General features: G+C 41.4%; 1 protein-coding gene across 1 annotated transcript; it reads right to left on the bottom strand.

Annotated features, from left to right (window-relative positions):
• Window positions 1-1,357: 1,357 nt before the first annotated feature.
• On the bottom strand, window positions 1,358-13,730 carry LOC138956508 (syndecan-3-like; the record flags this gene model as incomplete). Its single annotated transcript, XM_070327848.1, has 7 exons — window positions 1,358-4,604; window positions 5,180-5,311; window positions 6,045-6,117; window positions 8,092-8,129; window positions 8,952-9,158; window positions 10,153-10,413; window positions 13,579-13,730. Coding segments are annotated over 7 exons (1,030 nt in total), but the record flags the coding sequence as incomplete, so codon positions are not given.
• Between the last annotated feature and the right edge of the window lie 2,671 nt (window positions 13,731-16,401).

Raw genomic sequence — 16,401 nt, 5'->3', positions numbered from 1 at the left:
AATATTGTTTCTTACAGCAGTTATCTCCCTTGATAATAAAGGAGGCACCTCTTGCTTGATTATTAGATCTGATTTAGACAGGAGTTATTTCCCTTGATATTAGGGGAAGCAACTTTTGCTTGATTATTAAATTTTGTTCTTACAAGAGTTATCTCCCTTTATAAGGGTAGCAACTCTTGCTTGATTATTAAATCTTATTTGAACAAGAGTTATTTCCCTTGATATTAGGGGAAGCAACTCTTGCTCGATTATTAATGTTTTTTCTTACAGGAGTTGTCTCCCTATATAATAAGGGAAGCAACTTTTGCTTGACTATTAAATCTTATTTGGACAAGAGTTATTTCCCTTGATATTAGGGGAAGCAACTCTTGCTCGATTACTACAGCTTATTTCAGGAGTTATCTCCCATTATAAGGGTAGCAACTCTTGCTTGACTATTAAATCTTATTTGGACAAGTTATTTCCCTTTATAATAATGGAAGCAACTCTTGCTTGAATATTATGAGCGAGTTTTAGCGTCAACTAAGGTGACTCGAGTCGAACCGGAGGTCGCAAAAACTCGGTCCGGTACGACTGGAGTGACGTCACCGGTTAACCAACGTCCAACCTTGATTCCTGCGTAGGGTCTCTCCAGTTCCAAAATGGCTGCCAAGGCGAGGTGAGAAACTTCTGCAAATATTTTTTGACAAAGTTACGGATTGTGAGAAGACATTTGTTGTAAATCACTTAGCCTTTCAAAAATTAAGGATACTGGGTTGGATACTGTCTTGGTTTTAATGCATTTTATTTTAGCAGTGATGTTTATTTTGGGAAGAAATGAGGTCTGGGTGCGATTTCGGCTCAAATGTACTTTAGCGCCCTGAACTTTTACCCGGCTGTTTTGCGCTCGATTTTCACGCTCACTTCTTCATTGACGTTCGAATCGATAGTTCGATGTTTTCTTCAGCCATGTCAACATTACTGCTTGTTCATCATCGTCGTCCATCAACTCTCCACAACAGTAAATCCGTAACGCGCTTGTCGCCATCTTGTTGCAAGGGACGCGACTGGACACAACCCAACAGCGTTTCCGCGAAGAAAAAAACCAGACATGCGCAGTGACCCTACCGTAGCTCAACCCTGTTCCTCGCGAAAACTCACTCTGTATTTGATTTGGACAGGAGTTACTTCCCTTTGTATTGATGAAGACTATTTAATCTTGTTCCTACAGCAGTTATTTCCCTTGGTAATAATCTAGATAGATTATTAAATCTTATTATGACATGAGTTATTTCAGTTTGTTCTTACTAAGGGAGACAAGCCTCGCTAGTGCCCTTTATCTCTCATTCCTCAATATAAAACACAGAACACAGCTTACTTTTTTTATAAACATGTTTTTATTTATTGTCAAAATTATTTTTACAGATTAGAATGTGTAAACCTTGTGCACTCACTCTGACGGCTCCCTAGGACGGGTGCAGATGGCATCGCAGAACACCAAGTTCACAACCACAGAAAAGACAACGACGAGAAAGTACCAACAGGTGAAAATGGGTGTCCCAAAAAAAATAAAAAAACAAAAAAAATGTGCAAATACCTTATTCTTTGACTGGCAAAACACAAAAGACAAAAACCCTGAACATATGAAATTTAATACAAATTAGTACATGATTTTGATTATTACAGGTATTTTGATCGCTTGGTGATCTGAAATAATCATATCTCGTAAATGTATTTGATTTTTGTCACACCCTTTTTCACATTTACAATTGAGGAAACAATACACGTATCAAGTTGTTCAATGATGCCATCTGCACACAAGGGAAAAGTTGTTATCTTTTAAACTACTAATAATTGGACAGGATTTTTTTTAAGAATCTTTATCGCTTTTTTTAAACCACCATCACCTCCCAGAATACAGTTACAAAATTTGGACCCCTAAAGTACACGCAAACTGCAACGAAAACAGAAACACACACAATACATGGTGACATTTGAATGTTGTGACCGACTCCCTATGATGACTATACAAACCCTCAGTACACAATGCATATAATTTAGTATTAGAAATGTGTCTGTGAAAGGGGGGGGGGGGTGTTAATCCTCCTCACTCTCCGACAGGTGGGAACAAATAACATTTCACTTTAGCCAAGACAATGTCTACTCCACAACTAGCCATCACAAAGAATATATATAAAAATAGAGCTAGGCTTGTCTGTCAACCTCTAGGCTACAATACACAGACGCAACACTCGTTGCGCTATGACCACGAAAAAGCTCTCGCCACTAACAGACTTTGAAACGCACATGATTAAATACACAATGAATGAGATTTCTCCTAAATCAACAACTGGTGGGATCAAGAACAAGCAAGACTCTCATCATGTACACCTCCACAAACATGACATTATAGGTGATTTACAATAAAAAGAACTCTCAAGAAAAAAAAAGTTTGAAAAGAACAGGAAAAAACAATCAACCTTTTCAAAGATGATACAATGTTCAACGCATTCGCACACACGCAGGCAAACACTCAGTCTCACCCTCTCGCTCCCGTTGTAAGTATGATGTAAAAATTGAACATGCATGTACTGGACAATTTCTACTAAGAGGTCCACCCGTTTACAAAAAAAATGTCTAAGAAAATTAATGACAAACACAGAATTACAATATAAAGTCTATCAACATCTATCAGGTCCAGGATGAAAATATTACATTTGGAAAATGCACACAAAACAAGACAAAAATTACTAGAAGCATGATTTGATTTCCTAAGCCTTTTTCGGTGGCTGTCAACACAGAAAGATGAAGGTGGTTGTGATTTCTAATAAAATAACGATTAAAATAATAACAATAATTAATAGTAGTACAAATAATAACTGCAGCGGAAAAATTCATTTGCTTTAGTAAAGAACAAACACTTTTGAATTTTTGGAAATAAAAGACACACAAATTAAGAAAATAAAAATCAACCAATTACATAAAATCTGTGATACTGCTTATGATACTACGTAACACAGCAATATGTGTACACAAGGTGTGTTATACTTAAATGAACATTTCCAGAGAAAAAATAATGATCACAAAAGAATAATCAAAGAAGTGATAAATGCACAACATTAAAGAATGAAACTGAAATATTGAAAGCTCCAAAGTTTGTACTGATTCACACAGAGTTTGAAATGAACAGGGAAGAGAATGATGAAGTGGGTATGACAATAGTTATACGCACCGATGAAACTGTACATACAAACATTTTCATTGCTACAAACATTTCCATTGCTACTTCAGTAAATGCACATTACTACAGCGGTACAGTAGGTAGTGAATGAATACAGGTTGATCTTTGACTTTTAACATCATTGTTCACAAATCCTGCACGTCAATCCGGTATACAAGTTCTAAACTTCCACGCACATATCTAAACTGCATGAAATAATTCAAAATTACTGATTTCGATGGAGAAAAAAACAACGTGTTGTGCCTTGTTTAAAAAGCTCTTTGAATGTGAACTTCAATAAACCAATTGACATTTGTTCTGTAAAACAACTGATTTTTTCAATAGCGCTTAATTTGCACAACACAGAGGTAGTTCAAACACAACCCACCAAATAACGCATCTGCAATACCACTATCACTGCAGGCTATACTGTGAGCGTATACACAGAAACAGTTGAGCTACTTGAATAAACCAAACTGCTTGGAAAAAAAATGTGTGTACAATTTTGGCCTTTCACAGTTCATGTATTTAACGAAAGAAAAAAAAGAAAACCCAAAATGCAGCTGATGAAAATATACAATAGGCACTGTTAACACACTATTTATCTGTCGTTGGAAAACAAATCACGGCACTGTCGCTTCGATCCATGTATCATTATCTGCCTATCACACCCACACCTTTGCTGAATTTCATTCGTTTTGAAGAACAGGGTGTCATCTCCCTCAAACCTTCTCTCCTTAAGAAATCGACTGTATCTTTGGTGCAGTGGAAAATCAAATCATCTCAACTGACAATCACCGTATTTGTAATACTATGGGCCCTGTATCAATCTGATTCGGTACCGGGAATCAGCAAGTTATTAAACTAGCTGGAGAGAAGGTGGAAAGATTTCTTTTTTTCATCTGGAGAGTGAGTTAGCAAATGGTGATCAAAACACATTTTCTAGTCAACTTCCTTGCCACTCTCATCTTTTCACTTTCAGATGAAATAAATCCGATTAATCAATACAACTTACTTTCAAAAATCCGATCCACACGATTTCATCGCTGTTAAATTTTTAGTGCCATAAATAAATCCAACGCTAACTTACAAAATAGACCCCTGCTGCTAAGAGGTTAAAAATCTCCTCACTGACAAATTTCGATTTTTCACTGGTCACTTTTTCACAGACTTTAAGCTAACCTCACAACACGCTTCGATAGTGTAATAAACCCCAGTACAGTAACTCCTGGCCCCCCTCACGCGTAGAACTCTTTGTCTGGCGCTCGCTGGTAGGAATAGTTGGGCATCTTCTTGGGCTCGTCGAGGGCGTAGCTTCCCTCGTCCTTTTTGCGCATGCGGTAAACGATAAACATCACCAGCAGGATGGCGCACAGCAGCAGTACCACTGACCCACCAATGATGGCTGGAAAAAAGGCGCGTACTGGTCAGTATTTCTCAAGCTTCAGGAAGTGAGGGAAAGTTTACACCAGCAAGATTTCTCAAGCTTCAGGAAGTGAGGGAAAGTTTACACCAGCAAGGTTATCAGGCAGGAGATTATGAAATAGTTAAAAATGAAATGGCTGAAAGCTTGCTTATGCATCTCTAGCCCCCCTCCCACACACACACACTTGCCAAGCAGAAAACAGTGACCTTCTAGAATACAGGGCTGTGTTATAACATGAACACACACACATACTGACCGACCTGCTACAATATTGCCCTGAGGTATAACATGAAAGTTTGCGCACACACACACACACACAGAACACACAAACAATTTCTTTAAACAACACAAACACATGCATACACACATACAAAACAAACACACACACACTGACGAACCTGCTACAATATTGCCCTGAGATATAACATGAAAGTTTGCACACACACAACCACACGCACACACACACACACACAGCATACAAACGGTTCTTAAAACCATACATACACACACACACATACAGACACACACACACACAGAGACACACACACACTGACCTGCCAGAATACCAGGCTGTGTCATAACGTGGGCAGCAGAGCTGGGCTCCTTCATCGGGCCGCTGCCGCCCGTCTCGTTGGATACTGGGGGCTTTTCGTCCTTTTTATCCTCTCCCTCCACCCCAATTCCAACTGTAAGTGAAAAGTCAAACATGTAGGTCAAAAACCAAGAATGAAGGTCAAACAGCATGGTCACTCATGAAGGAATCGGTTATCATTAAGCATAGGGCTTGGATCCCTGGCAGCACTTGTGACATTGTTCAAACAGAATCTCTGTAGATACTGATAGCCAACTTTGTAACAATGTTTCTAGTAGTTGTGGATGCTTGCACATGGCTTGCTTCAGCTTCGTAACCTGGGCTCTGGGGTCGAACTGATAGCACCAAGAACATAATTATTCTCCCTCTCCCTCTCTCTCTAGACCAGTAGAGGTAAGAGAGGACCATATAGACCTAACGCTATTATCCTTCTGTGATGAAGTTTTCTAGTTCGAGTTCTCTATCTCTCACTCTCACTTAGATGCGACTATAAACATTAGCAATCATGACGTAGAAGATGCTGTAGATGGACACTGACACCCGTCATCTTCAGTTAATCGTCTCTTCATTGTCAGTCTTAGTAAGACTGTCAAACACGTTCCTATCAAAAGGCACAGCTCGCTTGCTTGCTCTCTCTTTCCCCCCTCTCATCTCTCTTCTCTCCACACACACACACAAACACAACACACACACACACACACACACACACACAACACACACACACACACACACACACACAAACACCACACACACTCACATCACACACAAGCACTCACACATACATACATACACACACAACACACACACGGAGTGAGAGGTGTACTCACTATTAACGTTGATCTTGGTGACAATTTCCTCTTCCATCGGTCTGAGCGTAGTCTCTCTGGGTGGCGATGTAATCTGCAACAACAACAACGCTCAGAATAAATTAACTGGCAGTCAAAGAGAACAGATAGAAGTGCTACTTGCTTCTACAGAACAAATAGGATCAACAACAGCAATGGTTAAGACCCCAAGTTCACAGCGAAAATCTCAGGGCTTGGAAACATGAATCATATCAACGCATGCAGGAAAAAGAAAAAAATAGATAGCACCGTACTGTGTGGCTGTACTGTGCGGCTGTACTGTGCGGCTGTACTGTGCGGCTGTACTGTGCGGCTGTACTGTGCGGCTGTACTGTATGGCTGTACTGTATGGCTGTACTGTGTGGCTGTACTGTATGGCTGTACTGTATGGCTGTACTGTATGGCTGTACTGTATGGCTGTACTGTATGGCTGTACTGTATGGCTGTACTGTATGGCTGTACTGTATGGCTGTACTGTATGGCTGTACTGTATGGCTGTACTGTATGGCTGTACTGTGCGGCTGTACTGTGCGGCTGTACTGTGCGGCTGTACTGTATGGCTGTACTGTACTGTATGGCTGTACTGTACTGTATGGCTGTACTGTATGGCTGTACTGTATGGCTGTACTGTATGGCTGTACTGTATGGCTGCTCGCTTTCTCCAGAGAGAAAGCAGCCCAACTTTCCACGAGAAGAATCTGACAGGACTATACATAAAATCTTAGGCCAAAAAAAAAAAAAAGGTCTGTTTACGGTACACCGACCCTATTTTTTCGCGCGACCCTAGACTTTTTTTTTGGCATTTGGGGATATTTTGGGGGAAAAAATCGGTTTTTTTGGCAAAATAACTTAAAAATATGGTTTTTTTGGAGAAAAAGAAAAAATAAATAAAAACCCGACCTACCGACCCTATTTTTTTGGCCTATGTTACCGTAAACAGACCTTTTTTTTTTTTTTGGCCTTATCCTCATCCCTAATATTGTTTTATTTTCATGGAGGACATTTTCCTCAAGACAAATGGAAAGTAGGACCACCTCCCATCCTACATTTTATTGGTTTGAACTAAGTTTACTACAAAGTCTACACTAAGTTTATTCACATTAGCAATGCATTATTTGCAACATAAACTCGGAGAAAGTGAAGTCTTTCTACCCCACCTATGTTGACCAAGTTTTTTTAAGCCGAGACCAGCTCTGCTGCAGCAGGTCACTCAGAATTGTAGTAACTGTGTATCAACACGCTGGAATGCAGGCGTTGGATGGACGTTACAGGAAGCGACTGAAGCTAACAGTCTGAGCGGATATATCTGTACCTGGTCAGATAGAGCAATATGAGTGGGTACGGATATATCTGTACCTGGGAGACAATGAGTTAAAAAGGATGAAGTCTACAAATGGAGGTAAATTTACAGAAGTTATGAACAGAAAATCTGAACAAGGTCTTGAATGGACGGGAAGTGACGGGCGCTGTGGCGGGGTGGTAAGACGTCGGCCTCTTAATCGGAAGGTCGAGGGTTCGAATCCCGGTCGCGGCCGCCTGGTGGGTTAAGTGTGGAGATTTTTCCGATCTCCCAGGTCAACTTATGTGCAGACCTGCTTAGTGGCTTATCCCCCTTCGTGTGTACACGCAAGCACAAGACCAAGTGCGCACGGAAAAGATCCTGTAATCCATGTCAGAGTTCGGTGGGTTATAGAAACACGAAAATATCCAGCATGCTTCCTCCGAAAGCGGCGTATGGCTGCCTTAATGGCGGGGTAAAAACGGTCATACACGTAAAATTCCACTCGTGCAAAAAACACGAGTGTACGTGGGAGTTTCAGCCCACGAACGCAGAAGAAGAAGAAGGGAAGTCAAATTCAGAGCTCTTAAACATGGGGGTTTCCACTGTATCAGACAACAACTTGCTATGCCTTAAATTGTTACTGCTAGAAGTCCTAAATACTTCAAATCTTGTGTGAAAGAGAAAACATTTGCACAAGACACTCTGAACTTCAGCCTGGTGTCACGTGAAATAACAGGTGATGCTTACCGGTTTGTCAGTTTTGCGTGGTTCCTCGATTGGTTTATCTGAAAACAGAGAGCGTCATATGTCAACAGTTGTGTGTGCAGTGTTCATCCATAACAGGTTTATCTCCCTTGATTGGTACACCACAACCCCTTTCCAAAGCTTTGTCCCTCAGAGATCATAATAACATTATCAGACACAAAAGAATTCATACAACAAGTCAATAAATGTGAACACAGAGAACAAAACTGGTTTATCTCCCTTGATTGGTTTTCCACAACCCTGCCCCTGCCTCTCCCCATTAGTGATCAAAATAATATTATAAAACATGGAGAAAACCCACATTCCTTCAACTACTACACCCCCCCCCCAAAAAAAGTATCTATAATCCATTCTAATCAAAAACCCACCACTGTGCAGTCAGGTTTGTCTTGGCAAGAAGACCTTTGTGTTTATGAACTTGCACCTTTCGTTCCGTCCACACAATAACACATGGAACCTGAAGATGACCTACCGTCCACACAATAACATATGGAACCTGAAGATGACCTACCGTCCACACAATAACATATGGAACCTGAAGATGACCTACCGTCCACACAATAACATATGGCACCTGAGGATGACCTACCGTCCACACAATAACACATGGAACCTGAAGATGACCTACCGTCCACACAATAACACATGGAACCTGAAGATGACCTACCGTCCACACAATAACATATGGAACCTGAAGATGACCTACTGTCCACACAATAACACATGGAACCTGAAGATGACCTCGGCGTTTGAAAAATATTTCCATCTACACAGGGCCAAATGAAACGTCCCCCCCCCCCCCCCCCCCTCCACCCCATAATCCCTTGTCATCAAACACCCACCACCACTGCAGTTGGGTCTGTCTGGCAAGAAGACCTCCGTGTTGGAGATCTTGACGCCACTCTTGCTGTCGGCGCAGTAACACATGGAGCCGCTGCACTGTTCCTTCTTAAAGTCGCCCTTCAGCGTACACTTGGGTCTGAACGCGCCCAGCAGACCGGAACGAGACTGCTGCACCAACCGGAACACGCACGGCGGCAGGTTTGTACCTGAAAACAGACCAAGACACAAATTAAAGTCATGCACAAAAGGGACTAAGCATTTTTCCATGTTAAAAACTGACACGCATGGAGAGCAATTCAATGTTCTCCGGTTTTACCCCGACTTTAGATGAGATACACAAGTGTATGCATGTCTAGGTGGTATCAGCCTTCTGCACTTAAAGCAGAATGACCGAGGTCTTTTACATGCCACTGTGGTGACACGATGGTGGGACATGGATACCATCTCTGGGTCTGTGCATGTTGAGGTGATATCAGCCATCTGCACTTATGGCAGAATCATTCTGAATGACAGAGGTCTTTTACGTGCCACTGTAGTGACACGATGATGGGACATTATGGGTTAAGCCTGGCTAAAATAAAAATGACAGATAACCGCAATACCGGCTTCACTAATTATTCTGTGCTTAAAATATACGAAGACAGATATGCGGTAAAGGCATCACTAATTGTTCTGTGTTGAAAACAGTCTCAGACACAAATCACAGAACCAGCTGTGATGGCAAATTCAGCAGACTCTTCCATGAATCTTGCTGACTTACAAAATCCTTTGGAGGTTATCATACTAACACAACAGGCGAAAGTTTCAATGTCAACAACAGTTACTTAAGTTGTCTTTCCAAGTAGGTACTAAACTTGTGTTAATGTTATTATGGCAAACACGGCAAACTATGCAACCCTGATTCTGAGTCCAACAAATACAGCAGGTAAACCACACCACGTCAGAAACCTGAGCCCAGGTGCAAGAGAAAGATACCAATTGGTCAGGAGCCAGCCACGGTGTTGTATGCCTCAGCTCTGAAACCCTGGATTTCATACTTTTTTTTTTTTCTCTCTCTCTCCGTTTCAGGTTAATAAAACTAAGCGTGTCAACCCAACTCTCCCACAAACCTGTGTCACAGTTGGGCATTTTGGTCCTTTTCTCTCTCTCTCCGTTTCAGGTTAATAAAACTAAGCGTGTCAACCCAACTCTCCCACAAACCTGTGTCACAGTCGGGCGTGTTGGGCGGGTTAAGGGCAGTGCCGGGGATTTCTCGACCGCTCAGATCGGCACACCAGCAAGTGCCCGTGCCCGGGTGCCCGCGACACTGCAGGCTGTCGTAATCTCCCTGCTCTGTGCAACGCGGCACGTAATTGCCCAGAAGGTGCTTGCTTGCGTCGCGAAGATTCTCGCAGGGTGACAAGGGTGAGGCAGTGGTGGTGGTGGAGGTGGTGGTGGGTTTGGGTGTGTACCTGGTTGTGTCTATGGCAACAGATATAAAGCAGACATGCTGTGAGCATTATTGTGGTCTATGAAAATTATATTTTTTGTCCACTAATAAACCCCACTCAGCTACGCAATTTCAAATGTGAAGTGTGTGGTCTCTGAAAACAAAATAAGCCCACTTCAAGCCATTATAATAAACCCACCAAAATAAGCCCACTTCAAGCCATTATAATAAACCCACCAAAATAAGCCCACTTCAAGCCATTATAATAAACCCACCAAAATAAGCCCACTTCAAGCCATTATAATAAACCCAACAAAATAAAGCCCACTTCAAGCCATTATAATAAACCCACCAAAATAAGCCTACTTCAAGCCATTATAATAAACCCACCAAAATAAGCCCACTACAATAAGCCCCCTTCACGTGATTTTAAACAGTGACACACACCATGACCTCTGTGCCATATAAAAACAAAGCATTTTGTCTTCTTTTTATTTTTTTTTTATCTCTAATTTTTTAAAGTAAGCCCATTTTACAGTACATTGTAACACACAAAGAAACAAAAACATTCTGTTTCCTTAATATAAAACAGTGATTAACGAAAGGCTTTACTCTTTGTCGCTTTCTGAAACTTATTGTTTTGACTTTTAAATGTTATGATTCACATTCCAAGCTTTAGAGAAGTGTAACTTTAAGCCTTGTGATCACACTTAATCCTATAATGAAGAACTAGCGAGCGGTCACAGTTATCTCCCTTGTCACTGACCTAGAGTTTCTGACCGTGGAAACACCTGACATGCCCATTAATGCCGACCCCAAAGCTTGTGAGCGCAGCAATGCCATTATCTCTGCTGATTAATTATATTAATTGGTTGTGACAAGGGTGACCGACTTCTAACGACGGGCATAATTATCTCTGTGATCTGGACTGTCTTTCCCAGTCACACAATCAGCATCAAGATTCTCTGATTAAATGCACTCTTTCTGTCCTTGCGCACAAAACCTGATCAAAGAATCGCTTCACTCATACATTTTGCAAAAGAGCATAAACAAAATGCTTTCATTTCACGCACACACACCCCCCCCCCCCCCCCCCTTCTGCGTATCCCTGCTAAATAATGCTGCCAATAAAGCACCCAAAGGATGCACTACCCCCACTCATTCCCCTTTCTTCATCTTTTTATATAGATAAACAAAGGCAAGGTGTAAAGTTATTACACACACACACTTACACACTCACACACTCACACACACACACGCACACACCCACACACAGATATAACCTATTAATAAACTGAGTATAATCCTATCACAACATTTTTTTTCTTTCCTTTGTCAGCCAACTATTTGAATACTTCAAAGGTTCTTTTGCAAAATAAGCACTGTGTTCGCTTCACAAGACAATCTAATATGTCTTTTCTTCCAGCTAAAAATAGACCGCTTCCTTTTGGTGAGGGCTGTCAACCATCTAAAAATCTCCATGGGTAGTGTTGCTTGGCTGATGCACCAAAGAGAATAACAGCCCTGATACCCCGGCCATGCACAATTAGCCAGCCAAGAGCTTATGGAGAACTGTCCAATAAATAAAGAAACATCCAGGAAAAGAAAAAAGTTTCAAAGTGAACCTTGGTCTTACACTCCTAATCCCAACAAGACGGATATATTATATATATATAATATATTATATCATTTGTCAAAAAAGAGAAGATAAAAAAGTTTAACATGTCAGGCCTAAACTCCTCACCCCAACAAGGATATCATTTGTCATGTTGTTCTAGTTTACATTATGATTGCCACAAATTTAAAAGGGAAGCTACAATTATCCGTTGAAAAGAAAAAGACACTCCTGCGCTGAAAAAATCCAATAAAATTAATGTTTGTCCTCTTATAATATATTTTTAACTTTTTCTTCCTCTTCCCACATTTTTCCCCTTTCTTTTTTTAGAATCTTTAGTACATTTTTTATGGGCAATGTGTCATAACACTCTACAATGGCAAAAAAAGGTTCTTTCATGTAAATATTTTGCACATGTATGTATACATCTTCCAGTTGAGGGAAGTGCTGTAGGGTTATAATCTGAATGAGTTGGACGTTTCCTTTTGTGTGCACTTCAGTACTCTCATGGAATGCATCAAGAGAGAGAGAGAGAGAGAGAGAGAGTTAGAGAGAGAGAACGTGTGTGGGTGTGTGTGAGAGAGAGAGAGAGAGAGAGAGAGAGAGAGAGAGAGAGAGAGAGAGTAAGAGAAAGAGTGAGAGAGAGTGAGAGAGAGAACGGGTGTGTGTGTGTGTGTGTGTGTGTATGTGTGTGTGTGAGAGAGAGAGAGAGAGAATGTGTGTGTGTGTGTGTGTGTGTGTGTGTGTGTGTGTGTGTGTGTGTGTGTGTGTGTGTGAGTGTGTGCATGCATTGTGTTCACCATACCGTGACTGAGTGTCAATGTGCACCAAATAGAATGAGGAAGAGGTAGAAAGAGGAAGATGCACACATCGACAGTGACACAAGAGGTCCTGTCAACCCAGTGAACCGTGGGGTTTACAAGTATTTGTGACACCAAGACAACCTAGCTAGCTCGTGAACATTAATTTATTTCAATGTCTAAATGACAAAAGCGGTCCTAATAATAGTAATATTAATTAGCCATAAAACTGTTCTCTCGTCAGCCAAGAAAAAAGAAGTTGACCTCCCGAGTGCATCGACTTTTTGCGGTCATACGAGGAACTAGAGGTCAGAGTCTACTGAAAATTAACCTTTGAGCACCGCGGCAAAACTTCTTAACAGCAACTATGGAGACAAACACTTTTGCTGTTTTGGAATAAAGACAACTTTTTCTTCACGCTGAAAAAAAAAAATTCTCTCTTTATTTCAACCTGTCCCCTTCATGGAAATTTCAAATAACTGACACATTCCCTTTGTAACCGAAATATTGCTAGAATAATGATGACAAACTGCAAGAACAGCAATGTCTGAAGGGTCTAACAACTTCATCATCCGTGCGTTTCACCCATACAGAAAAAAATGAAGAAAACAAGTCCAGCATGAAAAGCGTGGTCACTAACTCAAGTGCAACACATATCTGTGTGAAAACTAACAACAAAAAACAAATTCTACGTTATGAGAATGGTCACTAACCTGTGCACCCCATCTGTATGAAAACTAACGACAAAAAACAAATAGTGCATTCTGGGTATGGCCTCTCACCTGTAAAGTCAGGTGACGACGCACCGCTGCCGGACCCAGATGTCAGCAGATCCTCGTCGTCCGTAGCGTCCATTCCACTCCCGGAGCCGCTGATCTCCTCGTATTCTGACCATCCCGGCTGGTCCTGTAACAATCCAACACAGCAATGGCGTCTTTAGACAATGTCAGATTAGAGTGTGTAACTTTCTTCAAGGGAATAAACTAGAGTGATTTCTTCATGAGTAACTCTCATCATCCCGGTTCATCCCTGCAATATATATATATAGTTATAACACAGCAATTAGGTCTTTAGGAAATGTCAGATCAGATCAACAACTTTCTTCAGGTCAGGTCAAGGGAACAAACTAAAGTGATTTGTTCATGTGTTACTCTGACTGTCTGGGTTCGTCCCTGTAATAAAACACAGCGATGGCCTCTTTTAGACAATGTTAGATTACAGTGTTCAACTTTCTAAAGGAATAAACTAAAGTGATTTGTTCACAAGTTCCCAGTTCGTCCCTGCAACAATCAAACACAGCAATGGCATCTTCAGACAATGTTAGATCACAGTGTTCAACTTTCAAGGAATACACTAAAGTGCTTTGTTCATGAACACAGCAATGACGTCTTTAGGCAATGTTAGATCACAGTGTTCAACTTTCAGGGAAAACACTAAAGTGCTTTGTTCATGAACACAGCAATGACGTCTTTAGGCAATGTTAGATCACAGTGTTCAACTTTCAGGGAAAACACTAAAGTGCTTTGTTCATGAACACAGCAATGACGTCTATAGGCAATGTTAGATCACAGTGTTCAACTTTCAAGGAATACACTAAAGTGCTTTGTTCATGAACACAGCAATGACGTCTTTAGGCAATGTTAGATCACAGTGTTCAACTTTCAGGGAAAACACTAAAGTGCTTTGTTCATGAACACAGCAATGACGTCTTTAGGCAATGTTAGATCACAGTGTTCAACTTTCTAAGGGAATACACTAAAGTGATTTGTTCGCAAGTTCCCAGTTCGTCCCTGCAACAATAATACACAACAATGGCGTCTTTAGAAAGAGCCATGTATACAGCGTTCTTCCAGTCAGTTCCTCTAGTCTGCTCCTGTGGTCTGCTCGCAGAATCGTCCAGACACCTTTAAACTGCATGTGAAGTTGAGCCATAAATACAGACATACCCCTCTGGCTGTCAGTTTAGCATCCTTTCAATTGTTAAGAGATTCAACAAACAAGAGGCTATTTTTATTCTCCACCCACCTGCTGTGTCCTGCAGCTTCAATCTCTAGTAGGGGGGCTCCCAGCTACAAATTATTTGGCACAGAGCCAGTGCACAGGGCTTTTTATCTTCTTCATTCCCCCTTTTCTTTATTTTTTTTCCCTTTGTGGAATGTGCAGGTGTTTCAAGAGCTATCGTCTGATTAATTGCTTTCAGGAATGAGCCATTAAAACTCTCTCATCCCTATGTGTAAGAATTCTCTCCGCCCTCTGTCCCTCCTTCTCCCCATTTTGTGGTTCGCACATTCTGTCTTACTCAGTCATACCCTTGCACATTACTCTCTCTCTCTCTCTCTCTCTCTCTCTCTCTCTCTCTCTCTCTCTCTCTCTCTCTCTCTCTCTCTCTCTCTCTCTCTTCATGTTAACTCTCTCTCTCTCTCTCTCGCCCTCCGTCCCTCTCTCCCTCCCTCCTCTCTCTCTCTCTCTCTCTCTCTCTCTCTCTCTCTCTCTTTCATGTTAACTCTCTCTCTCTCTCTCTCTCTCTCTCTCTCTCTCTCTCTCTCTCTCTCTCTCTCTCTCTCTCTCTCTCCCCCTCTCTCACACACACACACACAATTTCAGCACCAAGGTTGCGAGTGCACATCACCCGTCATCATGCAGTCACAGGTCATCATGCAGTCACAGGCGACCCACAAGCACTGTGTGAAACCCAATTTACATGACACCCCTTACACAACCTGTGACATGGCATTTGTCCATGTAAATTTCATGTTAACATGAGATTCAGCGAGTGGGAAGTGCAGAGGGGAAGAGGGGGTCAGATAGGGGGGGGGGGGGGGGGGGGGGGGGCGACAGAAATGTTGTAAGAATGAAAAGTGCCAACAAGGAAGTCTGAAGCAAATATGGACAGATCATAATTATAATTTATACATGTAGTATAAGCTTCCTAATCCTATTCTGCGGTTTCTCCAGTTTAAGCTCCTCTCGTTCGATTCTATCTCCGTCATCCTCGCTGCCGGTTATAATAATAGTGTAGCGGGTAAAAGTGGACAAAGCTTGACCTGTACGATGTAGTTGTATGACGTACACCACTAAACTAGCAGTGCCCATGTGCATGACATGTTATATTGGGTCTGTATCGTTAAGTAATTGTGTTTAATCTTAATTACATCTCAGTTCTCGAACAAGATACTAGATAGCCGAGCTCGCGTATTTTTATTTTATTTTATTTTTTAATATAATTACGACGTACTCTTCTTCTACAACTCTCTATTATTCTACAACTTCTTTTCTTTCCCTGGACTCATTTCCGTCGCCGCAATTAAGCCTATCCTAAATCTACTTTTTCTTGTTCTAGGTTAAGAGTGGTTTTAACACTTCTTTGGCGACTGGCCATTGCAACCACGTGGTTTTGATTGCAGACCAAATCTTGCATCAGCTGCATGACCAGTGGAGTGGAAAAAGGCAACTCGCTGTGCCAAGCAAAATACTTTAACAGGCAGTAAAACAACATAACGAACAACATAATGCGTCCGTATGTTGATGAGTGGTGTGTACATCTGTTCATACAAGAGGAGGTAGAGACAGAAAACAGATTGAGGGAAAGAGTTGTGGGGGGGGGG

Source organism: Littorina saxatilis, unplaced genomic scaffold, assembly GCF_037325665.1.
Source record: "Littorina saxatilis isolate snail1 unplaced genomic scaffold, US_GU_Lsax_2.0 scaffold_2105, whole genome shotgun sequence".
NCBI lineage: Eukaryota > Metazoa > Mollusca > Gastropoda > Littorinimorpha > Littorinidae > Littorina > Littorina saxatilis.
The sequence above is the reverse complement of the archived record's forward strand: the minus strand, read 5'-3'. Positions and strand labels throughout refer to the sequence as shown.